The sequence below is a fragment of the Paecilomyces variotii genome (assembly GCF_004022145.1).
Source record: "Paecilomyces variotii strain CBS 101075 chromosome Unknown C8Q69scaffold_5, whole genome shotgun sequence".
Lineage (NCBI taxonomy): Eukaryota > Fungi > Ascomycota > Eurotiomycetes > Eurotiales > Thermoascaceae > Paecilomyces > Paecilomyces variotii.
Window position 1 is genome coordinate 1,272,190 of NW_021167144.1, and position 26,551 is coordinate 1,298,740.

General features: G+C 49.1%; 7 protein-coding genes across 7 annotated transcripts; 2 read left to right on the forward strand and 5 right to left on the reverse strand.

Annotated features, from left to right (window-relative positions):
• Positions 1–102: 102 nt before the first annotated feature.
• C8Q69DRAFT_467354 (AhpC/TSA antioxidant enzyme-domain-containing protein) lies at positions 103–1,623 on the reverse strand. The gene is made up of 3 exons (XM_028630621.1): positions 1,401–1,623; positions 1,198–1,346; positions 103–1,038 (listed from the first exon to the last, which is right to left on the reverse strand). Exons 2-3 carry the CDS (start codon positions 1,336–1,338, stop codon positions 310–312), a joined length of 870 nt encoding a protein of 289 aa, XP_028485402.1. The 5' UTR covers positions 1,339–1,346; positions 1,401–1,623; the 3' UTR covers positions 103–309.
• Positions 1,624–3,693: 2,070 nt separating this feature from the next.
• Positions 3,694–5,808, reverse strand: C8Q69DRAFT_402092 (putative C6 transcription factor; the record flags this gene model as incomplete). Its single annotated transcript, XM_028627952.1, has 3 exons — positions 3,694–4,770; positions 4,831–5,292; positions 5,359–5,808. The coding sequence occupies 3 exons, from the start codon at positions 5,806–5,808 to the stop codon at positions 3,694–3,696; spliced, it is 1,989 nt and encodes a 662-aa protein (XP_028485403.1).
• A 126-nt stretch (positions 5,809–5,934) lies between these two features.
• On the reverse strand, positions 5,935–7,530 carry C8Q69DRAFT_527878 (hypothetical protein). Its single transcript, XM_028633662.1, has 2 exons — positions 6,783–7,530; positions 5,935–6,678 (listed from the first exon to the last, which is right to left on the reverse strand). Exons 1-2 carry the CDS (start codon positions 7,355–7,357, stop codon positions 6,243–6,245), a joined length of 1,011 nt encoding a protein of 336 aa, XP_028485404.1. The 5' UTR covers positions 7,358–7,530; the 3' UTR covers positions 5,935–6,242.
• Positions 7,531–12,642: 5,112 nt separating this feature from the next.
• C8Q69DRAFT_507089 (U3 small nucleolar ribonucleo protein component) lies at positions 12,643–13,602 on the forward strand (the record flags this gene model as incomplete). Its single annotated transcript, XM_028632855.1, has 2 exons — positions 12,643–12,648; positions 12,712–13,602. The coding sequence occupies 2 exons, from the start codon at positions 12,643–12,645 to the stop codon at positions 13,600–13,602; spliced, it is 897 nt and encodes a 298-aa protein (XP_028485405.1).
• A 255-nt stretch (positions 13,603–13,857) lies between these two features.
• On the reverse strand, positions 13,858–15,791 carry C8Q69DRAFT_266215 (hypothetical protein). The gene is made up of 5 exons (XM_028626743.1): positions 15,364–15,791; positions 15,083–15,280; positions 14,966–15,025; positions 14,793–14,896; positions 13,858–14,635 (listed from the first exon to the last, which is right to left on the reverse strand). The coding sequence occupies exons 1-5, from the start codon at positions 15,536–15,538 to the stop codon at positions 14,114–14,116; spliced, it is 1,059 nt and encodes a 352-aa protein (XP_028485406.1). The 5' UTR covers positions 15,539–15,791; the 3' UTR covers positions 13,858–14,113.
• C8Q69DRAFT_467368 (putative anthranilate synthase multifunctional protein TrpC) lies at positions 15,731–18,532 on the reverse strand. The gene has a single exon (XM_028630622.1). It carries the CDS (start codon positions 18,343–18,345, stop codon positions 16,045–16,047), a length of 2,301 nt encoding a protein of 766 aa, XP_028485407.1. The 5' UTR covers positions 18,346–18,532; the 3' UTR covers positions 15,731–16,044.
• A 106-nt stretch (positions 18,533–18,638) lies between these two features.
• C8Q69DRAFT_266236 (nucleoporin subcomplex protein binding to Pom34-domain-containing protein) lies at positions 18,639–24,451 on the forward strand. Its single transcript, XM_028626745.1, has 4 exons — positions 18,639–18,824; positions 18,873–19,830; positions 19,890–22,997; positions 23,044–24,451. The coding sequence occupies exons 1-4, from the start codon at positions 18,757–18,759 to the stop codon at positions 24,406–24,408; spliced, it is 5,499 nt and encodes a 1,832-aa protein (XP_028485408.1). The 5' UTR covers positions 18,639–18,756; the 3' UTR covers positions 24,409–24,451.
• Positions 24,452–26,551: the final 2,100 nt, after the last annotated feature.

Sequence of the window (26,551 nt, forward strand, 5' to 3'; positions counted from 1 at the left end):
TGCGTTGGTATAATCTGGGGACGAGATAAAGTTCCATCCATCTTTCTAAAAACGATGACTTTGAATTTATTCAGAAAATAGCGGAAGTCATCACCTATAGATCTCGACTATACAATACACACAATAAAAAAAGGCACCGCAAACATGCTTCTCTCAGATATATAAATACTTCCGGCATCAGTATCAGAGGGAGACAGCACGGGATGATCTCTATTCCTAACATAACAAGAACCCCAGTTCAGAATCTCCCTTATGATTTCAACGAAGGTATCTATGAAAGAATCAAACCACAAGTACAACAGGACGCAACTACGCACTGCTGCTATGATCGCAAGTGCAATCACTCCCCCTAGACGACTTCCCAAAAATCCCCGTCTTCCCCGCATCAATGCTCTTGCTGAGTTTACTCCAGCTATGTCTATGTCCATTAGCCACAGCCATTGCATGCGCGAGATTGACCGTCCAGCGTCTCCCAGGCTGTCGTCGTCGTCTCCATTTCGCCTCTCCGTTGATCGACTTGTGCTTCTCGCTGTCGCTATCGCATTCCAGCCCGAGAACGCGACAAATGACTCTGATCTCTGCGTGATCTCTTGTATTCCGCATCCGATGACACCAGGTTACTTTCACATCGACGTCCGATCCAGCTCCTTCTTGTTTTCCGTAATCAAATTTCCAATCCCGACTAGCTTCAAAGATAAATTCACCACCAATCTGCCTCATATCCCCACCTCGAAAAGCGTCTCCTTCACCGAGTCGCTTGACGCCTTGCACGACGCTTTGGAACATCCCTGTAAGTAGAGAGCGATGAATATATTCTGGATCGTTCCGGCCGAGGTTCAGGGTGCGTCCCATTCCGAGGGCGCGGTATAATCGTTTGGTAGGGTCCGCGTAGACGGGGAAGGGACAGGATGTTTCTTCTTTGTACATGGTGATGAGAGATGGGGAGCCGCAGCCGATGATAACTAGTTCGGTTCCGTCTGGGATTGTGGATGGTGAGGGGATGGCGGATGTGAGGGAGCGGAGGTATTCTTGGCAGTTCTGGATGGGAATTGTAAGTTAATTTGGTTTTTATCCGTGGATGCATGTTTTTGTTGTTGGTGGTTCCAAGTTCATATATGAATTGAATGGGATAGAACGGATGGGATGAGATGTCTGATATCAAACTCTGGGTAGGTAGGGGATAAATGTAAAACTCACCCCACAGAAAAAATGCCGAACGAAAATAACCATCACTCGTTTCTTTTCCAGAGCATTTGACGGCATATACACATTCCTAAAAGGCATCTCAACCCCATGTGCATCAATAACCGGTAGAAGAGCCGCTTCTTCTAGCATCATCTTCGACGGTAGCTCACTCGACACTTCGACATCCTCCCCCGGTTCATCTAACAGACGGTCAGAATCCGGAGAAATTTCACCCTCATCATGCCCGAATGCTTCACCGAATGGCGTCGGTGGGAGGGATTTATCTGCGATGGAGGCGCAATTCGGTGAAGATATAGAATTGGTATCTGTCTTTATGATGGATACGCCGAATGCTGGCTTGGGAATATCCTTGAAGGCAAGGCTTGGTGGAACTATTGATCTTCGGGGTTGAACAGGTTGAACTCGGACGAATGTTTGCTGAGATGGGTCGGACGCCCATGTCTGCGCGTCTGATTGATGGAATGCCGGGAAGGGTTCTTGGGACATGGTGATAGTGACGGTCATTTTTGCGGACTAGAGGAAACGACAAAGTTCTGTAAAAGCAGTCCGTCAGTATGGTTATCATGAGGAACTATATCATTCTTAATGTTTGATGGATCAGTCATACATACAAGCTTTCAGAGGTGAATTTGAGCTTTGGGAGCCAAACTTTGGTTCCAGCACAGAATAGGATATGTTCGAAGTTCTAGTGGGAAGCGAAGCACAGGTCTGTGTTTTCAATACTTCTTTATGTCCTGACAAATCGAGAGATCTAGGAATATACGTTGATATGGAAAAAAGGAAGGGCACACAAGCTGCAATAGCAACAAGCGTCCGAAATGAGTGAAAAATCTGGAAGAATAGAACTCAAAAGAGGAGATTGGTCCGGCCAAAACACCCTTCGAAACAATATTGACAAATAACGTCTAAATGAAATATAAAAAGAAATATATATATAAAAAAAAGTAAATGGTGTGAGGCGCCGCTCCTGCTACAAGACAGAGAGAGCAAGTCGCCTTATACGAGGACCCATGATCTCTCTTAAAAGTCAATTGCTCGGATCTCTTGACATCGAGCCAAGACACAAACTAATTAAGCAAAACGACATGAAATGCGCTCGTCCTAGACCATTGTTGGGGATGCCGCTGACACGTCGCGTCTATCCGGTAACGTGCTCAGGGGGTGTCTCTGGGAATAGTTACGCCAGGGTTGATTTTGAGGCAAATACGACTCCATTTTCGGTAATCAGTCCACAGCAGTATCAACCTAGATGCATTCTCCCAGCAAGATCGAAAGGATAGTTACTCTGTATGGAAACGAGGGCAACGCGTTCAATCGTTGTGTGTCGCAGACTCGTTTCAGCATCAAGGCGGCGAACCCCTGAATGACTGTCGGAAGTAAGTATTTGCCGTAGCTCTAGGCCAGGACCGACATACAACGATGGGATTCTCGCATTTGGAGGTAATAACAGAATATTCCTATGTTTGTTCGAATAATTTCGTCGAAAATGTAATATCTGTCAGAAATATACATTATAAGCGCTGTCTCAAATGCGGAGAGCGCAACCAGGCTTGTTGGCCGGAAGTACAGAGTATGTAAAAGGTTCTATATCCGGAATACTCGCAAAACGGTAATTAGTTTGTAAGCGGAACTTTCAAAGTTTTCTGACAGATAGATACGGAATACTCCGTGGACTGGATTCTCCCCGCATATGGGACCAGGGAAAGTCACGATGATCCTTGACAGCAGGTATCCTCATGTGGCAGAAGAATTGGAAAAGGGGTCTCGTCATGTAGTTTGAGACAGGGACCAGCCGGCGACTGAAACGGCATTGTCTACCTCCTCCATAAGAAGGCATATTTTACGTTTAAATTTGTGAATTGTGAGTGCACAAGTGAGACGTCCGAACGCATATTGTGGACCTGTTTTAAGGCGTGATCCCACAGCCAAAAGTTCTCACAGAACTTTTCTTTTAGCCAAAAAGCTGTTCACAATAATAGATTCCCATAAAAGCAAGGAACCCCCAGTCAGCATCATTTTCTGAACACAGACTAAGCTAGTTTACTGCTGACAATTCTAGAGCGGGTTCCGCGATTCTAGCTGTTGATCGTCATGGGGGATCTGCATAATCTGCAGGGTCGATGAAGCTGACGATCATACTGTTTTTCTCCACTATTTGATATGGAAAATAGCAATCGCAATGGTTACTGCGCTAGCAGGAAAACAGATGTAACTAAAGTGTGTGGTCTTCGTAATGGTCGACAAGCACTAGTATCTCGCTGTATTGGACGGCGCAGGTCAGTCATCCAGTCTAGCCTGTTTTCTAAGGAGATGAAGAGCCAACGAATGTAATATGGAGTGGACCAGCAATTGACCCTGAAAGTTCGTCGAAAAGTGCCAACCACGTTGGAAGAGCAGTCCCGGATTAGCGGCCGCACTGGTCAGAGACTGCGCCGGATGCAAACCAATGGCCCAAGGATGTCCTGGATGTCAAAGTCTGCTCATACTTCACAGGTTCCAACCATCAATATCAGACACAGAATTGAATACCGCACAATTTGGAAAGCAGGAGTCTAGGTCCCAGAGAGTCCCATCTCCAAAAGCTATATTGAAGGTACCTTCGCCGGTATTTTCACAGTGTAGGTTAGGAGCGTCTGGATGTGTTAAACCTTCATGCGCGCCCTTGGCTGGTAGAGAACGATGGACATCAAGTGCTTTCTCCCTGAGCTTGCGAAGTACGTTCCATTTCCGGCCATGGTTTGGCCAGTCTGGAGCCTCAGTTGAGTCAAATGACTTATTCACTACATCCCATGCCCTCTCGGTTCCAGGGGCTTCTGGCCGAACACAAAGGTGCCACAGGATATAGGTAAGCATATGATACTGCGGGAAACTTGAGAAGAGCCAAAAGAAGTTACTCAAGAGCTCATCTGTCTTCATTTCTAGACCAACTACCGCGGTATCGCATGCCAATGAAAGCGTTTGTTCACAAGCAGCTTGAGCCGCAGAGTCGTCCCAGCTGAGGCCTTTCAGTTTTTGCCGGCGGATGAAGACTTCGACTTTTCCAATCTGCACACGGGCTAATAGTATCGCCGATCTCTGTATAGGGATGTTTGGGTCGCAGTACTGCAGATATTTGCTTTCTATGCTTGTTTTCACCTCATCCAGAATCTGTTCCAGGCTGGTCGCTCTGTCACTGTTATTGAGCCCCACTGCAGACAGTCTAGAGATCTGCCCAATGGCTTTGTTCATCTCAGCTGTTACGAGAAACTTCGTCATCTCCGTCCACTTTGCTTTTGATACTGGTGCAGTTTCCATGTCTGGATATAAGTCACTATCATCCACGTTGGCTGGGAGTTTCGTATCAGAGAAGCTGTCAAGCCCTCCGGTCAAGATCCCATGGTCTTCTGCAACTCGAGCGTCAGTACTGATGATCTGCCACCATAGCCGACGGCGCATTTCACATTCAAACGGAGATAGCTTGAAATGCTCTCCATCGCGATGAAGGCCGATTGATTGTGCTGCCCTGATTAGAAGCCCGTTCAGAGTCCAGCCAGAGCGACCACCACTAATGTTTCGGCGACACGTCTGATAATAGTATCAATGAGCTATATCCTAAAATGGCGGGTATTGCAAATATGTATTTACCTGGTATATAGACATCGCTTGTAGAGATCTTATCGTAGGTAAATCCAGGAATGATGCCATGTGCAGGGATACTTCCAGACCCCTCTGGTATGTTTGGAGCGCTGATTGTCGATCATGGCCGACAATGATGTGTGTCTCAGGGGAACCTAGGCTCGTCACAGCTGCAAAGTAGATAGAGAATAAAAGTGCAGTTACGTCTGGAGGGGCATGTTTGATATCATTTATGGCAGCAAAGATGACTGGTTCTAGCGTTGGGATGTGAAGAACCTTTATGAGAGGGTCGACATTATTCCGGTAAGACTGCCATAACAGCATTGCTTGCCGACGAGAGGGTAAGAAAGACGAGACATCATGTGCCGACTGCAGTGGGTTTGAAATCAAGCCATCGAATCCCATTATGGTCGATCTGCTCTCGGGAGTAGTACCACTAGGTGTGTCGATGGCCGACTGGAGTTCGCTTTCCTGTGAGACATGATTCAGTCTGTGGTGTTCCCGAAATGTGTGTTTCCCTTGATCATGTCTACTAACTTTTTCCAAGACACTTGAAAATAACATCTCATTTATATACCGAGTGGAAGCACCGTCTTTCAGTAAAAGCCCCTCCTGGGGACTCGCTTTTGGGGATGCATCCAGCCTAGGCCTGGAGGAAGGTCCGGACACAGATTTTGACCCAGAGATGATATCATGGTCGTAGTCTGTACTCTGAGAACTTTGCTTGGGGATTTTGGCTATCAGTCGTTCTAGTCTCTCTAACCGAGGCGTCAAGTTGGGGTCTGCAGTGGCATGCCTCCGTGAGCGACGCTTTGTTCGCTCTGGACCCGGATAATGACATGAAAGCTTAGCTCGGAGGCATGCAGAGCATGGAACCGTCTTACTGCATCGAACCTTTCGTTCGTGGCATCGGATACATGATCGTTCCACGTTGTACCGTCTCACAAGCGGCGATCCATGCTCGGGCTGCTGTGTCTGGTGCTCCATAGGCGATTCCCCAAAACAGGCACTGCATTTGTTCAAGATAAAATCGAAATGTAAAGGTTACTCGCGCCCTAGTTTCACAAGATTGAGATAAAGGGGTCATTCGCCTCAAACAGAGAGAAAATTGGTTGTGGCCATCTCGATTGAAGGTCGTTCGCTCGGTCGTTCGGCCTTTCGGCCTTTCGCCCGCCCTGCCAGACACGTGCTGTCCTGAAGGAGTCGCCAGTCCCAAACTGCATCATGTTTTACTCGTGAAGCGCTACAGATATTTAGATACATCAAAATAGACATCGCTATCACCATGAAGGCAAATGGCCAAATGTGGTGGAATTTGCAGCATTGAAAGTGACAAACGTAGAAGGCTTGTGAGAATCAAAGGTGAAATATATATTACCAACGAGGTCAAGATGCAAGTCCTTCTAACGCCAACTAGGTACTTATTGATATCCCCAAGGATTTTTCGGTATTTGAGGCTCCGTCGGTCTCATCTGAAATTCCAACATATCATCTAACGAAACCCATCCATTCCTTCTCGTAACAATCGCCAGGTTCAACACATCTTTCCACTCGCGCCACCACGTCTCTTCTGTCTGCACGGCACATGAACGGCCTGTGTCTTCAGCATCGATGCCCGGTGGAAGCGTCGCGTATGGCCAAACCGCACGCGCAACTTCATAACGTTTCTTCTCGAGAATCGGGGAGAAAAGCGTGGCAATGAAGCCCTCCCCCCGAGGTTGGACCGTGATCTTAGAGTACCGGACTGGGAAGGTCACAAGAACATGGTTGGTGTAGCCTGTCGCAGCAACGAGACTGCGGATTTGGCCTTCTATATAACTGGTATCCCAGTTTGTAATATGACGTTCCAGTGTGAATCTGTTCCGACATGTCAGTATATGTCTCCACACATGAGCTTAGTATGTGAAGATACAAATGTATCCCATATTTTTTAAGAGAAGGGAAGGGGAGCAGATCCATACGTTTTCAGCGATGATTTCTCTGCACAGAACCTCTTTGCCCAATCCTCGATCCCATTCTTCGTATTTGGTGTTGTCGTCTGCGTATTCTTCCCACGGAAAGCCAATTGGCCATCCTCCACCAATTTCAGATAGTTCCACCCTGTCGACGACCTCGTGGGTAGGAAGTACCTTAACATGTTAATCCTGACATCGAAATCAGGCTGGCTTGTCCCTGGAGGAATGCCCACGATGCGAATGTATGGTAATGGAGGTAGAGCTGCCTGTTCTCTTATGAACTGCGCCAGGGCCGTCGCATCTGAACAAAGAGGCCGATAGTTCGTGGTTATTGTGCCATCTTTGGATACAGTACACTCGGGGATTTGGTATTTCGAGTAATCAAGATTGGGAAGCGACGGAATATTGCTCAGGCAGCGGATTGATCGCTGCTGGTTGCCACTGGGACTGGGCCGCGCGGCTACAGGACTGGAGTACGGGGGTGGCTCCTGATGAGCAATACTGTTATTGTCTTCGAGAGTTTCGTGCTGGTGAGTTTGCGATACAGAAGTATCGATTGCTTTTGATATTCTCTTAGCCATGGATCCTGGATAGCCCGACGGAGTAATCACAGTGCGCGGTAAGCTGTTTTCGTCCAAGCTGGAAAGGCAGAACGTCGGAGTGTGACAGGGTAGTCTATCATCAATATTTCTATACTTCTTGATGCTGCTCTCAGCCAATGCGGGGTTAGATTGTATGTCTGCCTAGATAGCTGATAAATTTGCTGAGACATCCAATTTTTAATAGTCCATTGACGGGCGGTGCTCAGCCAACGATGCAACCCAAGCTTCTTCCTAGCGTCCAAGCCACACTGAGCGCGTATACCGCGCATGAGGATTATTGTAACGTATGAAGGAGGATTCTTCAGGCCAATGATCGGGGTGACACAGCCACACAGAGCCCTAGCTAACTAACTAATTGCATGAGGGCAATGATCTAATCAATCAGTTCCCGACGGAAAGGTTACTGGAGAGCTTTGCCAAAGTCTAGGAACGAGGATATCGTTTTGGATCTGTCTTTCGAACTGCTAGTAACGAACGGAAGGGTGTTTATATTTGAAAGCACGCAACTAAAGTTGACCAGGGGACAGTCGATAAGCTCTACCCACGTATACGCTGAACAACTGTCTCAGCATCTACAGACTTCGTACCTCCCTGTCACATCCAGAAATACAACTGGCTCACGATCACGAAAACCCTCAAGCCATCTGAAATACATAATGATCAGTGTCGACACCACAACGTGCCATGCCTGATGAGAGAAAGAAGCAATGTGCAAGCACAGAACACAGTCAGTTGGGAAAGGAAATGCCTGCACGGTAATAAAAATTCGCAGATTGCGTCCTCCGGACATGTCTCGCTTGCCCCAACTTCGACTTGTTTTTGATCTAGCGGCGGTCATTTAGCTTCAGGCTGTTCCGCTTCCCCCAATAGACGGACTGTTGCTGATCGCGTTCAAATGGTATTGAGTGTCGTCGAGAAGCGACCAAGTGCTTTGTGGCTCGTCCACCTGGTTAAAGGAATTTGAGTCTTCTAAGTGATATCGTTTCCATAACTCTTTCAACAGCATAAGCCTTGCCACATATCTGATAGCCACTGCTGCTCAAAGGAGTTTGCTATGGCATGTTTAGGCACTTCCCTTTTCCTTCAGCCGAAATTACTGACTTACACTCCCACTATTGAAGAGTTGCAAGCAGTCTTGCGCACCAGTGCGGAGCTATCACTGAGATCCTGACTCGAGGACGTCAAATGACTCGACCGGCCAGAACAGATCCCCGAAAATGCAGCTGAGTGGTTGATGATCACCTCAAGCAGTTTCACCATGCTATTGATAGAAACAGAGAAGAGAAGTCGTCAACCTCAATCATAGTTTCCCCCGACCTGACTGGCGAAAGCCGTCGACACACTGCGGGCATCATCGTCGTCATGAATGTGGCCTGGGACGCCACGAGTAACGCGAATGCTGGCGGTACTGCCGCCGAAAATGCTTCCATTATCGTTGACCCCCGTCTTGTAAGGCTCGCGCCCTCCAGATTCGACGTAGCGCTTCAGTCTATCGGACTGGCTTAAACTAGTCTGCTTGTTCATGTCGTTGATACTGAGACCGGCAAGGCTGACACCTCCTTGCTTCCCATCAATGATACTTCCAGTCACGTCCGACTCCGTGGCAGCGACAGATTCTCCTGCGATACTTGGCGCACCTTTAACCCTGGCACCGTTGGGGCGCCGAGCTCCAGGAAGTGATGGCCACGCCTCAGCGAAGTTCTGGAACATGGGAGGATAACCCGAAGGCAGACCGACGCCACCAAGCGCGGAGGAGTGAACAGAAGAGACATCATCAGGGATGTAACCGACCACAGATCCAGAATCGTGATACTCATTACGGTGACCATTCCTTCCATTGATCATTCCACTGGCCATGCTGGAAGCGTGGTTATATGCCATTTGGAAACGCTGCGGGCCCCTGTATGCCTGCTTAGGGCGACTGAATTGGACAAGGGACTCCTGAAGGTTGGACAAAGGTCCCTCAACAAGACAGTGTCGTTCCTTGAAGTGGAGCAGTAGGTAGTTCCACAAGGGATGCTTGGACAAAACTTTGGGATTTCCTAGGATGACAAGACCATACTTGGCTCTTGTCAAAGCGACGTTGAGACGACGCGGGTCACTGAGGAAACCGATGCCCTGGTGGTCGTTGGAACGAACACAAGAAAGGACAATGAAATCTTTCTCTCGTCCCTGAAAAGCGTCCACGGATGCTACTTCGATCTCCTTGTAATGTTCCTTCTTGAATGTTCCCGTCGCTTGCATAGAACTGACAACATAGCTTCGCTGGCCTTCGTAAGGTGTAATGATGCCGATATCCTTTGGCTGCACGCCTGCCTTGAAAAATCGGGTAACGATCTTCTCAACATTCGCGGCCTCCGTACGGTTGAGATAAGAAGTTCCGGACGCAGAGATCTCCTCATTTCCAAGGTTGGACCAGAACATCATCGGATTATCGACGACAGGCCAAGGGAAGTCGACATCGCGGCGGAGACGCTGGGCCATAGAGACGCCGTTCTGGAGAGAGCCTTCATAGAACATGTTTGACGGAAATTCAGACAGACAAGGATGCATACGGTACTGCACGTTCAAGCGGATCGGGGAGCAGCCCAGAATGACAAGGCGCTCGAACAGCGATTGATTGAGTCCAGCCTTGGCAGCCTTCTTGTTCATAATCACAGGGCCCAGCTGCTGATGGTCTCCAACGAGGACAACTTGCTTGCAGCCTAAAACAAGCGGAATCATACACTCAGGCTCTGCAGACTGAGTCGACTCATCAATCAGGACCGTCCTGAATTTGAATTTAGCAAGACGCGGGTCACCTGCACCAACGCAGGTACAGCAGATGACGTCTGCGTTTGTGAGGATTTCTCGTTCAGCAGCGCGCGTAAGCTGCTTGAATTTCTTCTCATCTTGACTGGACAGCTCTCCTAACTCCGCCTTCAGCTGGTTAAGTTTCACGAGTTCAATGTTGCTGTCATTCATCCGGACTTGCTCGTGTAGCGAGAGGAATCCAACTGGAGACTCTACATCCTCACGAGATTTCGCAGTCACACGTACGGTCTTAAGGCCAGTCCTATGGATACGCTCACAGAGCTGGTCGACAGCAACGTTCGAAGGAGCGCAGACAAGGACCTGGCCACCGTTTATCTTTGCGAGATGATAAATGATCGTAGCCGACGTGACCGTCTTTCCTGTTCCAGGTGGACCCTGAATAAGACTCAGGGGTTTCTGCAGAACGCTCTTAACCGCATTGATCTGACTACCGTTGAGCTCTGGAAGGCCAGGAACGCTGAATTTCTTAGGCATCTGCGTCTTCATTGGAGCGGCCGCGACCTCATGTCCAAGCAGGCGATGGAAGATATAACCGGAAACACTCATCTCGTCGACTGCGAACGTCTTCATAGCTAGTTGCATTCGGTCGAAAGATGTCGCCTTCCACACATAGTCCGCGGTGAAGTTGTGGGTACATTCGGTAGGCACTGACTTGTGATCCCCTTTAGAACGCAACTCAATGGTGACTTCATCCGACTGATTGTTGGGTATTTTGATAACATATCCGACTCCCTCCCACTTGGGACGTAGATCGCCAGTGTACTTGAGTCGCATCTCGTCACCAACAGCCAACTTAACGTCGCCAAGCTCAAGCTTTGGAAGAACAAAGCTAGCAAGATGCTTGTTGTTGAGTCCAAGATCCCATCGGACAACCAAACCGTCTTGTGACTGCGATTCCTTCAGCTTGCGATCATAGTCCGCCTCGATCTTGACAAGAGGACCAAAGACATTCTGATATTGAAAAGCGTCATCATAGCGTAGTAACACTGGTGCTGGCTCATCATCCACACCAGTTTGTTTTTCAAGGTCTGCCACCGTAGCAGAAGAATTATCCTTCCACATTTCTTCCAACTTCGCGATCATCTGGGGACTCAGGTGTCGAGCTCGTAGTTGCTCCTGATCAGAAGGGGCAGCAACAAGCCACGGAAGAAACGAGCGATCCTCGATAAGGGGTTGCCAGCGTGAGGTATCCCAGTTCATATCTTTCGACGAAGGCATTGCAGCGCACGGCTGTCGGCACAATAGGACGACGACTGTATCCGACTTGGCCGGAATGAAACCCAAGAGAAAGACATTCTTCGTCCCGCAGTTGTAGCATTCGAGGATAGTGTCACCAAGAGATGAATCAGGGTGCAGTTGCACCTCCTTGTGGCGTGCGCGCACTAGGTGGTTAACGATATGCGATGAAGAGGTGTTTCCACGCGCGCTGCAGAACCATTTACTGCAAGAAAGGCACTTGACGACGCTGCTTGAGTTGTGTATTCCGCAATACCTAGATAATCGGTGTCAGCGAATCTGTTGCCACCAGCTGTCTGAACTAAGAATGTCAAAACTTACGCGCAAGCGTGAGGAGGAAGCTCCTTCTCTTCTTCAGCCTTGGCCTTGCTCTTCTTTTCCCCTCCAGCAGGCACGCTTGCCATGCTTTCCAAGTCGTCATCATCATCATATCCGTCTGATCCATCATCCTCATCATCGTGTCTTCTCCGGCGAGGCGCGCCTGTCATATTCAGGGTATTCTCGTCATAGTCGATCGTAGACATATCGTCGCCAGCATTAATCGTAGGTCCAGAATCAGAAACGAGATGGTTTCCCATGTGAGTAAAAGCCTCCATTATTGTAAGGCTCCGCCCCTAGGGGCCAACGAGACTTTAGAACTGAATGGCAGAGTTGTCTGCTGTAGCAATCGCAAAACGTGACGCAAATGATATACTCCACTGGAGCATTCACGTACGACCAGTGAAACCGAACCAGCAAGAATCGACAATTTCCAGGACGGAAAAGAATGAAAAGCACTAGCAGTTGCTAGGAATCCGTTTACTTTGAGAAAGACGACGTTTCGTCAAGCAAAAGAACGCCAGTGTGCGGAAGCGGGGATCAGAAATAAGAAGCTAAGCTCGACCACAGCTCAATCTGTATCTCGCCCTGCAAACTTCCTGCTGCAGGAGTAGAACAGCTAGCTGACCTCGACCTTTGTCGGAAATCTCCGCCGTCACCACTGACAAAAGAGTGTGAAGATATTAAGCAGTTGGGATGTTTCGACGAGAAAGGGTCTCGACGGTCTCCGCAAAGTTAGTGGTGGCTGCATTCTGCCGTTCTGGCTCCGGAGCGGCGAAAATGCCACAACGGAGACCTCTTGGCGCCAAAGACGCAGTGCTTATCAGAAAAAAAAGTTGCCCGCCTCCGGTCAACCTGTGTATAGATTCAGAACAGCGCTCTCAGCTACCGTCAACATGTTGGTAAGGATAAACTCATCATTTTATACGTTTCTACAAATAAGATAATGGCTAACATGATTTTAGCGCCGTCAAGCTCGCGAACGCCGCGACTATATCTACCGTAGAGCTTTGCTACTCCGCGATGCCTCCATTGCGGAAAAGAGAGCGCAACTTAAAGCTTCCCTGGCATCAGGAAAACCGCTAAATTCGTCAATCGCCAATGATAAGAAGCTTCGGGAGGATTTCAAATATGATGAGTCTCTGGATTCTACCAAGGAAAAGGATGCAGATCTTCTGGACATAGACGATGAATACGCACTCACCTCCGGCGTCATCGACCCTCGACCTCTAGTCACCACCTCTCGATCGCCTTCAGCACGACTCAGCACCTTCGCAAAGGAGATCCGCTTGCTTCTTCCGACTTCCATTCGACTCAATCGTGGTAACCTGATTCTACCGGACATGGTCTCCAGTGCCAATGCCGCAGCCTTGACAGATATGGTCCTCTTGCACGAACATCGTGGTACACCAACAGCCATGACAGTGTCGCATCTCCCTCACGGACCAACTGCCAGTTTTTCACTTCACAATGTTGTTTTGCGCGCGGACATTCCCAATGCGGCGCGTGGAACAGTGTCGGAGAGTTACCCGCATCTGATCTTTGAAGGGTTCAAGACGAAACTAGGAAAGCGCGTTGTCCAGATCTTGAAACATCTATTTCCTCCACGAGAAGGTGGTGGCAAGCTTGGAAACAGGGTGGTTACTTTCGTGAACAAAGAGGACAGCATTGAGGTGCGACACCATGTCTTTGTAAAGACCAGCTATCGTGACGTCGAACTGGCTGAAGTTGGGCCGCGTATGACGATGAGATTATTCGAGATCCGTGGAGGTACATTGGAGAAGGGCTCAACTGGTGATGTTGAATGGGCTCTCACTCAGTACACGAGGACCAGCCGAAAGAAGGATTATCTATGAACGAGGGTTCAAGACGGAGAGCAAGGAAAATGGGACAACATCTTATACCTTTCAGCATCTGGGGGGCAAAAAGTTCGGCGTACATGGTGTTCGGATAAAGTTCAAAAGAGAGAATATGTACACATTCATCACGGTGGGCGAGTCTATTTTCACTATATCCTTTTCCTGGGGATCGACCTAGGTAGTTTATGATTTAATAAATGGAACCAGAATCAGGGTCGTGGTTGGCCTTATTGAATGATGACGGCGCATGCAAAAACAATATGAGGCTGCTGTAATATATCGAAAAGCCGACGGTTCGGATCAAGAGCATTTAGAAAACTCAGATACGAGAGATTAATATAGACTGGCGATTTTTGATTCCCGGTTATGTGATCCGAATCTAAACGAAGCAATAACATTATGATGAGAACCTTCTGAACTAAGCGGTTTAGACCCCCAGATCCCCTTGTCCAAGTGCGAGCAGGACCCCAATCACCCGATGAACGCCACAATCGTCGATACTGCAACCTCATTCTTCGCCCGCCTCAGTGATGGACTCCATCTCCTCCTCAGGGCAAGAGCCCTCCTCGTCAACATCGCCCTGGTTGCTATCATCCGAAAGAGCTATATTGTCGTACTCTTCCTTTGGGTCTTCAGGGATGTTTACTGGCAAAGCAGGACTTGGTTCTTCCGTTCGATCCTCAGACTGGTCATCCTCCCCCTTTGAACACGGCGCACTTGACGCAGCAACAGCGATCTCTGTCTGCATGAGCAAGCTCGCAAGGAGACCCTTAGGCAACTCATGACGGAACCACCCCTCGTCAGGCGGAAGAACATTTCCTTCATGATCCTTCTTAGCCTCAGGTAGTTTACCATCGAACCTCTCATCCCAACTTTTCCCGGTCTTTATCTTAAAGAACTTTTTGTACGCTGTCATAGCTACATCGAAACTGCTTCCTCGCGGAGCCACAAGCTCCGTGCCTGATTTGCCGACACGACTGTATTTGACATAGGTCGCGTATACGTGTGGTTCTGCATTTGATTCATAAAGCTGGAGCTGTTTAGCATATGGTCTCTCGATGGGGACAATGAGATAATGGTGCTGGGCGAGTATCGGGGCCTCGAAGATCATATGAGGATGAAATAAGGACCATGATCATCAATTGAGGTCTTTTGATAACAGAACAAAAAAAAATCGGGAAACCTACTTTGAGTTGATATTTTTCATTACGACCAGTCACAGACGTTGGTCGGACAAGCGTCGCACAGTATGTAACACCAGTTTCCTTGTCTGCGCACAAATGATAGCCCGCTGGTGATGTGATACCATTACTGTTAGCGTACTAATATTGCATCTGCATGTACAACTATAAACACATACCTCTTGCCATATCATCAATAACTGCACGAGATCCCTTCCGGGTTTTCTCGAGTGACTTTGCTATAGTTATATCATGGTTAATAGATCGAAACCCCAGCTAGCCAGTAGTATACATACCTGCACTGCCATTACGCCTCTTCGTAGACTTTCCCTTCTTATCAGCCTTCGTAGCTTTCTTCTTCGTCTTTCTACCCAGTAACTTCTCCCAGAGATAAGGACCCTCGCGCTTCGGTCTACGGGTCTTGGACATCAATGAGTCCTCTAGCCAATCGTACGAGACGATCTTCACATGCTTCATCCGTTTCGCAGCTTGAACTGTTGGGATACGTTAACTTAACAGTCCTGAATACATATATATATATGCCTTCGGAAAATGGGAAAAACAGTGATAAACATACCAGGTTCAACGTTCCGCTTAAATGCAGATTCAGTAGTGATTAAATGAGTAATGTCTGGATTCATCTCTTTCGAATACGTGCCACCGTTTGCACGCAGCCACTGGGGTATCTTCTCGCTGTTTTCTCCGAAGTTGCCTGCACAGCAGGCGTTGACTTTTTGGAACGACTTTCCCATTTTGGATTTAAGTGAGGTTGCGTGTTTTGTATGTGTGGTTTAGAGTGGTGTTCGGGCGTTTGGGTTGATGTAATGGAGTTGATGTTGAGGTAGAGATACGAAGAACTGAAAGGGTAAGTGAGGGTTGAACATCAGAGATATTGCAGTGGAGTAGTGCAGTTATTGAGAAACTGAGAAAGTCTGAGTATCGGAGGTGAGCAGAGTGAGATGTTCATGCTAGTGAGGATGAGACTGTTTTAAGATCTTGGATTGGGGGAACTTATAGATCCAGGAGAAGTCTAAGTCCAGGATCGGTTACTTTTAAAGCAGCCCTGAGAGAAGAACACAAAAGGATATGTTGATACTGCGAGGCGAGGAAGAAAGCTTGCAACCTAAAAGATCTGGGGCTAATTATGTAGATAACTCAGTGGGGTTTCATTCTCATTGTTCCCAATAGGGGGACGACAGATAGAAGTGTCGCCCCATTCAGAAGCATAATACACATAATCATGAAATTACATGATCAATCATCGCTGGATACTCTTTGCTGCTTTGACAAAGGCACGGATCTTATCTAGATCTTGGGAGCCTGCCGTTTCCACCCCGCTGCTAACATCAACGCCAACCACCTTCTTTGCCGATTCGCCTAATTTCTTAACGATTTCAGCAACGTTTTCGGCGTTGAGTCCGCCAGCTAGGATGACTCGTAGACCATCATCCCCCTCCAAGGTCTTTTGCACACCAGAGAGATCAAGCAACTCTCCCGTTCCCCCGGCGCCAGAATCCAGTAGCGGAAGCGTATGATAAGCTCTGCGAGATAGCCCAGGTTCACCGAGATCAAATTTCCTGATTACTGGCACAGGTATCAGGTTTGCCCACTCCACGGGCTCAGACCCGTGGAGTTGCACAACATCAAGACCCAACTTCTGCTGTTGGGCTAAGATATAAGACAGGGGCTGGTTCGCGAAGACACCCACGAGCAAAGCACGTTTTGGATGGCGTAGAGAGCTCGATGCATACTCGAAGTAATCAACAGATGCAGTTTGTACTTGTTGTATGGTATTCCCCGAAGGGCGTGGCGTTGACTTCACAACCTCCGAGATCTGAACAGCAACCTCGTCGGATACAAGTCTCTTGCGACCATGCACCAAAATGATACCGATCAAATCGGCACCTGCTTCGATCGCCGCGCGAGCAGCGTCAGGAGACCTTGTACCGCACACCTTTACGAGCGGAGAGAGTTCTGTGGTGCTTGAGAGCTTCTCGGCGCTTCCACCAAGAAGCTCAGAAACAAAGGCTGCAGTGTCCTTTGCTCGCATGAGAGCCTCACCGACAAGAATGGCTTTCACACCATCTTTCTTGTAAGCCTCCACATCCTTCGGGCCCGAGATCCCGCTGAGAGCACAAACAATGGTGGCTTCGGGAACTTGATCCATCAATCTGCTCGTAGTGCCCAAATCAACTTCGAAACTGGTCAAATCTCTGTTGTTGACCCCAATCACCTCCGCTCCAAGGTCTACTGCGATCTTCATTTCCTCCGGCGTGTTGACCTCGACAAGCGGTTCCATACCCAGGCTCCGCGAGTAATGGTACAATCTGGTGAGGAGCTCAACACTCAACATCTTGACGATCAGAAGTACGGTATCAGCGCCAGCCAGTCGGGCCTCCAGGATCTGATATTCGTCGAATACGAATTCCTTCCGGAGCACCGCAGGTCGGTTCGGGATGCCTTCCAAACTCTGTCGAACAGCACGGAGATCATCAATGCTTCCCTTAAACCATTCAGGCTCTGTGAGAACAGAGATGACACTAGCGCCCGCCATGGCATATTTCCTCGCTTGAGCTGGGGCGCAGGTAGATGCTGCGATAATGCCTTTGGAAGGGGAGGCTCTCTTTATTTCAGCCATCAAGGATAAACCGAATGGTGACTGCCGAAGACGGGCCGGGAAAGAGATCTGTGGAGGCGAGATACCAAGGTCATAAGAGGCCTGAAGATCCTCAGGGCGCTGAGATGGAATCTCTTTCTGAGCAGCCACAGAGGCCCTACGATGGGCATATATCTTTTCCAGTATAGACGTCTTCTTGTCGGACTTCGTAGAACCACTGATGGGCGCAGAGCTGGCTGGGACTGGCTGACCAGTCAGGCGTTGGTTCTCTTCCCAGGTGCCTCCACGCATCTTAAGGAAATTTCTAAACATTGCTCGGCCATGTTCGGTCAGAATGCTCTCCGGGTGGAACTGCACGCCTTCCACGACGAATTCTTTGTGTCTGATTCCTTGTATGACCCCCTTCTTGCCAGTCTCGTCGAGCTCAATCCAGGAGGAAACAAGCAAGCAATCCGGAACTGTCGAATGGGTACCGGCAAGGGAGTGGTATCGTGTCACTGCTATGGAGGGAGGAAGATCCGCGTAGACGCCCTTACCATCGTGCTTGAGAACGGATGTCTTGCCATGGAGAATTTCGCCCGTAACATCGACCTTGCCTCCGAAAGACTGGATGATACACTGCTGGCCCATGCAGACACCGAACACGGGGATCTTCCCCGCAAAATGTTGTATAGCGGCATTGCTGATCCCAGCATCTTTCTCAGGATGTCCGGGACCAGGGCTAATCACCAACTGAGTCGGCTTCTTCGCAATCAATTCCTCAAGGGTGATCTGATCATTGCGGAACACTGTGACTTTCGCGCCTTCTAGGACCAGATACTGATATACATTCCAGGTGAAGGAGTCGTAGTTGTCGATCAAAATGAGGTTGGACGCATTGTCCAGCTCTGCGGCCTTGGTGGGATGGCGGGGTGAATAGTCGATTAGACCGGAGTCGGGCATGGTCGCGGTGTTCCAATTGTCGCAGTAGAGCTGCAGGCACCGGAGAGGAGGACCGACTGGGTTGGGGGAAAAGGAAGGCAAGGGACAGTTGGCTATAAATGCCTTCACTTCAGAGGAGAAGCAATAATAATCATAACGTGAGTCAGATGGCTTCACTTTCGCCGTCCGTCTTGATGTTCGGGTAGCTTGCCGAAACGGGCTCTCTTGTCAAAAGAGCCAAACACCAAAATTTCATTGAGTCCGAGTGCGACTAAACCCGGATAGGAATTCATTGTTGACCTCCAAGCTCAGGGCTGCAAGATCCAGCTTCAGCTCCAGCTCCAGCTCCCAAGCTCTCCAACTGCCTCCTCGCGCTCGTCGCACACTCTCTACGGGGTCGATCCCTCGTATAATGATATAGTGGTGCTGCCAATGGCTCCGGCTCCGGAAGCCTACTTTCCGTCCCTAGACAAATGTTTCTCTGGGGACGCGCAACTTCTGTACGTCGACGCCTGGAGACTCTAAGAAGGAAGGCTAACAGAATCCAGATCATGGAAAAGGGCTTATCTGCATTTATGCGATTCTGAAACGGGCTCAGGAAATGCCGTTGGCCTGTATCAGTTTCTGTCGCATCCAGAGAGCATTCGTTGTCTCTCCCAAAGTCTGAATCCCTTTGCTCCCCCCTCCGCAAAATCCAAAGCCGAATTCGAGTCAAAGACCGCCGCGATCCATGTCAGCACATCGCCACAGGCACCATATGATCTCGCTGAGATCAAAGCGGATGCGCTATGGTTGAGCCAGAAAGCTAAGATCGATGAGGTCACAGCGCTACGGATTACCATCCTCGAATGGCAGAGTCGACCGGCTACAAGGCTGCTGGCTGGGTTTTCGGAGGAGGAATCGACAAGCTTACAGGATGCGGCAGGCGTCGATGGTTTCCGTGCGTCGTTGGCTGGTCTGCCCATGGTCCAGATTGTCAAACGGACCGCTGGCAGGGATGACGGAAGGTCGAGTTTTGCTTCAGAGGAGAGTAGACGCCAGCGATTGCGACTTCTCTACCTCTCAGAAAAGAATCATATATTGAGGGTTTCTCGGAAATTGTTAGCTTTGTCTCTCCATGGCCGTCGGCCAAACCAACCGATAGCGGCGGCGAAAGAAGGCAGTGCGAAAGACACCGCGAAGGACACCAACCTCCGCGAGCTGGGACTCTCAATTTTCAAAGACAAATCAGGGGATACAGATAGGAACCGTTTCCTTGGCGAATGCGTCACTGCTATCCGGTCTCGACTTTCTGACTTCGAGGGCGAGGGAGGCTGGTTAGGGGCCGCTGAATCTGACCAAGATTGTGAAGATGCATGGCGGACAATGCTCATTGATGAGATCGTTCATATAACGCAGATCCTATTTCTTCAACTTCAGTCGTCCAATACTATTCCAACCGCTGATCTCTTACTATCATGGCTTCGCCTTATGGTAGACTACGAATTTCTAGAGTCCGTCAGAGTGGTGAGTACTGTCTGCCTTCATGCTTTGTGGTTCAGATCTGTTTCTAACAATTCTATCAGCCATGCGAAGAACCGATCTCTGTATTACTGCCCCTCCAAGCCTTTGTCTCCTTGACGACCCTCGCTTTCCTCAAGCTTTCAGTCTCAATACCATTCATCATCGACCATGCCCAATCCCAGGCTGGCCTATCAGGCGAGTCGGCATATTTCCTCTCACGAGAGCACATCTCCGAAATCAATGAGACGTTCCTCAATTCTGCAAGTGCGGGACTGATGACTGCGAGCCCGGCCGTGTTCGCTTGGGGTTTGATCATGTACACCATGCGAGAAATAGCACTTGCAACAAGGGAACGACGAGAACTCGAACAATTCCACAGTGCAGTGGATTCATTCCAATCCAATACCCCCGCTGCATCTCCTGGCCGTGGATCAGAGCAATCGTTGTACGAGGACTTATTGGATTGTGCTCGAAGCCCAAGGTACGGAGACGAGGCTGTAACAATACTTACAGCAGGTGCAATTGATAGGGGGCGTGTCTTTGATGCGATCATTGCATTAGCCACGAAGGTTAGTTCAGTGTCAGCTGTAGACGATGGCCTCGTTGATCAGTGGATACGTGAGGCTCTATTGGACCTCGTCCGCGTCAGCACCGAATTTCTTGACTACATGCCGGAGATAGTGGAGTCTGTCCTGGCTATCCTCACAGGCAGCCCTACGAACCCTCCGTGGATATCTAATAGTGTTCAGAGTCATGTTAGCGAGCCCAGATCTGTCTTCTATGAGGACCCTGTGCTCATGGACAGGATATTCAGGGTGGCGCAGTCTCGGTTTCCCTATGAAACCGTGCCTTTCTTGAAGCTCTGCCGCGCTCTAACTAGCAAAGAGTTGGTGGTGAATGATGGTCTACCCGCTATTCTCAGCGAATTGGAGACCATGGACACTTTCACCCAGGTCGTCCCCCAGGATTTCCAAGGTTATGAAACAATTCGGGAGGACGAGAATGCGAACTTCGTATCTCTGGTCGAACCACTTCCTATGATCGAACCTGCACAGCGGAAGCAAAGGTTGGTTCACAATCCAGAAAATGCCTTGATTGTAACCTCGTCGTCTCAAGTACCTACCTCTACGACAGGGCAGGTGGTGTCAGAAGCTGGCCCTCCAGTCATCATGTGGCAACATCAGTACTCCTGTCTGAGCTTCATTGGCAGCTGGCTTGAGGAGCGGGCGGAGAATGGTGGCTTTCCAGGTCAGTCTGAAGACTCGATCGCGGAAGCCATTGGGCTACTGGCAGATCTTATATCATCCGCTGGAGCCCGACCCGCGCAAGGTGCTGAGAGTTCGAGCGCAAAGAGAATTTTGGAAATGGCAAGTGATGGTCTCGCCCGCCAAGGAGATATCATATCTGTGATCCTCGACATCCTCGAACAAGACCTACAAAATATCAGCTTCAAACCAGGTTCTCAGGGACCATTGGAATCCACGATTGCATGTCTACAGTTCCTCCGCGCCCTCGTTCCCATTCTGCCTAGCCGGGTGTGGCCGTTCCTGTCACGGAGCAGCTTTCTCGGTTCTGACGGGAAAGGGGGCGTCATGACTGCCGTCATTTCGGCGGTGGAAGTGACCTCTGGTGAATATCCATTCCTGCTCAATTGTGTCCGTCTTCTAGACGCTATTGTCGAGGATTCGGCTTCACGTTCTGCAATTAGAAGAGCATCGCACCGCGGCTCGTCACGATTGAAAGATGCAATGGATTGGAGTGCAGGCGTGCCCGCCCACACGATGAGCGACGTATTGTTGACTTTTGTCCGGACCATGATCGACGTCTACAATAGCAACGCAAACTGGAGGTTTAATAACCCTGAAGACCGACTGGAAGTCAACACCCTTCTCGCAAACACCTTTGAAAAGATCCTTTACTACGCTTATGGCGCGGGTGATAGCATGAAGCTGGAATCAAAGATTACCAATGTATTTTCTACATCGGCGCCGTATGTACTTGATGTCCTTCGACCAAGTTCGAAAGAAGAGCTTCCCTTCAACCCCGTTCTCCGAATAATTCTTGACGGCCTCAACACGCCTACGTCCACTATATATCTCCGTCCATTGACTGTTATAGAGAGGCAGCTGAAGTCGACACTAAAGCTCTCTATCAAGCTGGTACAAGCCGCACAACTCATTGGATCGCCTGCCTCTCTGTTAGAGGAACAGCTGTTCAAGGCAGCGCCTGTTCTCGTCAAGCTATATGGCCTCCACGATAGCTATCGTCTCCTAGTAATCTCGCTTCTCGACCTTCTCGTTTCTAGGGCAGCTTCCGACCCAGACAATGAGCCGCCCTCCTTACTGGGCCATCTTGGGGCTGAGTCGACTTGCCTCTTCCTTGACATGCTAGCGCAGTTTGATCAGCCTCTGAATGACAGTTCCCTATTCATAGCAATATGGCAGCTGCTATCGACGTTTGTCAGTAAGCGCCAGCAGTGGCTTGCAGTCTACTTGCTTACCGGATCTTCACCTCGGGAGTCACTGAAGCAAAAAGATGGAAAGGGCAAGGCGCCTGCTATGAGAGCGACTCCCTTCTTTCAGATAGCACTCGATACCCTGTCAAAGATCGAACAAGTCGATCCGCAAATCGCGTTGTCCATGTTGGAGTTTGTTTCACGATCTCAGGAGCATTGGCCTTGGGCAACGCCGGAGCTGAAGAAACATCCTAACTTCTTCAACGGCATCATCCAATATGTCGCGAAATTGAAGCTAGGAAGTCTGCCTCCACATGAGCAGATATTTGCAACAAGGATTGCCGCCGTGACGGCTGATCTCTGCACTGTTTATCTACACTCTGCAAAGGAGGCTAGAGACATGACATTCTTCAAGACTCTCATCCCATTAATCACCTGGTTCGCCAACAATGCTGTCGAAGTGTCCGGTTACAATGCCTCGCTACATGCTAACCTCAGGAAGAATTTTGAAATGAAGTACGCCGGCTGTAAGCTGCTTGATTTCAAGAGAACGTCATTGGAGCCACGCTTACTTGGACGGGACTACTATTATGACATGAACCTAGGTGAAAAGCTTCTTTCGTATGATTTCGCTTGGATAGGCTCGAGAAACCAAGGTTTTGCTGAAGAGTTCGAACGTGCCAACCTGAACTTGTCACTAGTGGAAGCACAAGTGGTATGTACACCCTTCCAATATCTGTTGCATATCTAACCTGTCCCAGAGCCTCCTTCATAGTTGGAAATTCTTCGCTATCGAGCATTGCGCGGATTTTTGCCCCGACAAAGAAGTTCAGAAATCAATGGCATTGGTTGTCAAAAACTGTCTCGTCGCGAATACCGGAAGCATACCACAGGAAGCAGTCTTTGACCGACTGCAGCAGACTCGAGTTGACTTTGCCCAGGCTTTGCTTCAACGACTTGTTCAAATTCAGTCAAAGGGTGCTGAAGTCTTCGGGTTGCTCAGTGTCGTCTGGGAAGCTATGCGCGCCCGTGGTGGAACGTATGAGAATGCCCTCGCCAACGATGATACCGAGTATTACCGCTCGCTTCTGAATGTCCTCTTTTTATCCCTCCAGTTCCATCTGGACGGGCCTTCTCGGACAGAACCTGAAGTTGTCGGCAAGAAACCCAAGTTCTCGTCGGATACGTCAATAGTACTCGAAGTGGTTAAGGTCGTTGTGGCACAAGGATTCCGCACTCTAACCACGTACTTGCATGACGATCCACAGAAGTGCCATCCTCGAGATTTCGCTATACTGACGGCAATCCTGCAAACATGTCTGCAAGTGAAATATGCGGATCGCTTATACGGACAGATCGCATTCCATATCGAAGACAATGATACTGCCCGATATGCCCTCACCTTGTTTTCATGGTCAGATCAAATCGCCATCGAAGGCGACCCGATCTACGGAGAGCTCAGTATCTTATTCCTACTTGAGCTGTCAACCGTCCCAATGCTAGCTGAACATCTCGCAGTGGAGGCTGTCCTGATGAAGCTCACTACGTGCCGACTGACCAATGTCCTGCAGCAGTCGAAGGGATGCGGACCCTTTGACCCGATTCCCAGGCTGCACTCTATCTGGAGTGGCGGCATCCTTCCGCTATGCATCAATCTGCTCTACCATGTGATGCGCGCCGCACCCGAGGTGGCAGCGTTTCTTAACCAATTTGGAGGTCAGCTCAACAGAGCATCTGAAAGCTTCACAAGCAGCCACGCGGGCGTGTCGACAACTCAGCCAGCGGGTCGAATCTGCTTGAGCATGGCATCCGAGGCGTACTCCCTAGCTCTGATCTCCTTTATCCTCGAGAGATTCCGCGAGGCTGGGCCTAGCGCCGGGATAGATATCCAGACCATTCAAGAGCTCAAGTGGGACAAGGGACGCGTCAAGGAGGACATTGAGGAACTGCTAGGACGCAGGCAGACTCTCCGGGCTCGAATCGTCGCCACCAGCGAGAAGGAGCTCGAGCTAGCGAGGCAAAAGCCACTTAATGCAACAGCATCTGGTGCGGAGGATCGTTTGGAGGAGAAGATCGTCAACGAACTTAGTGCAGCATTGGTGTGTCTTGGTGGCGAAGTCGAATAATTGCCATTATCTTCATGTTCTTCACACATACCATCTTGGCGTTCCACTCTCATGAGTTCTTTCTGCAAACGTGTTCTGTTTTAAATTAGGCGGGGAAGGAGAGGAGTATCTTTTTCGCAATGGAAGTCGTACCTGGTCTCATGTCCAATGCTCTGGATGATAAAAAGAATCTATTTTTTGATAATTCGTGTTTGGAGGTTGTGTGTTTCTCTAAGCCACGTAGGCACGATCTACAGGTTGAATCTCGCATATGCAGCTTAAGGAGATGAATTTAAACCACTTTAGTGACTAGTGATATTTAAGTCTTCTCCTGTCATGATGGAGATTCCGCACAACATATAATGATGCAGTGGAGTCCAGCATATGCGATGCACACATAGTCATACAATGAACAAATAAAACATATGAGGTAAAAGACTTGTGTCTGTATTTGTATTAAGGGCAATAAACAAGAATATCATTATTTCCAAGCCCAGTTTTAAAGAGGCCAGTTGTATAGGTAGTTACTACCATTATATATTCCGTAGTTGTAATAATCACAGCAAATCCCGACTTTTCCCCGTCGGGCAAATTCAATCGACCTCAGGTAGGTAGTCATCTGATTCTTTCCATTTGTCCATTTGTTCTTTCCTTCTTGCCACCTTTCCATCTTGATGGGCTTAAGAAAAAATCTGATATCTTCGTTTTTCTTTTTTCTCAAGATCGTCGATTTCGGCTATTTCATGCATGTGAAGCGAATCTGGCGCTGTTGGAAAGTAGTGCCACGCTGAGTAATTTTTTTGCTTTCGATGAGTATGTGAACTACTGCAGAGCTACTGCAGTACGTACAGAACATGTGGCCTGGGTTTGGGGGCGAGTTTTCGCCCGTGCTCAGCATTTGATTGCGGATACTACTGAAGAGCACTATGGAAGTAGGTAGAAGGGTAACGTCCTCCATAGTAGTGTGTACTCAGGACTGTTATGTCCACTTGCAGGTCGATTCTCTCCACTTGTCCCCTTGGTGGGACGCGCGCACACACATTCTCTCTCTGTTTCTTTCTCTCTGATACCAACACAGAGCCGATCTAATCAGCCCTGCCTACCTACTGTGGCGCAGGGACCCGCCACACGGGGGGCTGGTTAGCGCTCCAGGCGCCGGGGAGTTCGGCAATGGTGCCAAGTCGGAATGATCCCAAGGCCGCAGTATTATTCGCCGGCGACTAGAACCGACAAAGAAGCGCCATCGCGGAGTCGAAGCACCGCCACGGGCAGTTATTGGTTAGCCGCCCCGAAATCTGCGTATGCTTCCAGATCCCGAGTCGAAGAGAGACTAAAATGATCAACTAAAATCCGTATCCGCCCTTCGACCATTATTGGTCTTCGAATATGAGTATCCTATTCCGGGCTGAGCTGAGAGTCGTCCATGAGGCGAGACCGCCTTGATTGCTCTATGGTACTTATCTGACCCTGTGTCTCGGCGGCTTTAAGTAACAGACCCCACCGGACGGTGTGCTTTGGTCATGGGAAGGAAGGTTCGCCCATCTTCTGATGCAGTCGAATAGGTAGACACACGCAGAACTAAGTTAGTCAATGTAGGGGCCTGTGTGGCATACCAGTTAGGCTGTCTGTTCGTGTTTTCATGGCCCTTACAGGCGCTTCTGCGGTGAGCTGCAGGTTGGCCTCATCGGACTACTATACAGAGATCGTTATGCCCGTTGGTTTGGTTCACATCACCGTTAAAGTTAACTATAACCAGAGAATCCACCTACCAGCAGGATATTTCGTTGGGCTGCAGATAAAATCTTCAATCGATTGGCCAAAGCATGTGGCGTTGTTCATCGAGAGCTGAAAAGTCATGTACTGTCCCAGTTCCTCGGTGCCTAGTGCGCAGGATGAAGGCCGTCATCATCTCGCCGCAGCATAATCGTTCATGCTGACAAGATCTATGCAGATCTTATGGTGGACCTGGAGCCCCTCTTGAGGCCAACTTGTAGCCGCCTAACTGTCCTGGACATGTTCCTTTTTCGTCAATATGTTGCGAAAGGCGGAATCCCCACCACATCCTCAGTTGACTTTAAGCTCAGTTTTTGAGATCCAGGATGCTGTATGGGGCCTCGGCTCTTTTTGTTCCTCCGAGCGCATCTTCATTAGTAGAACTGAAGCG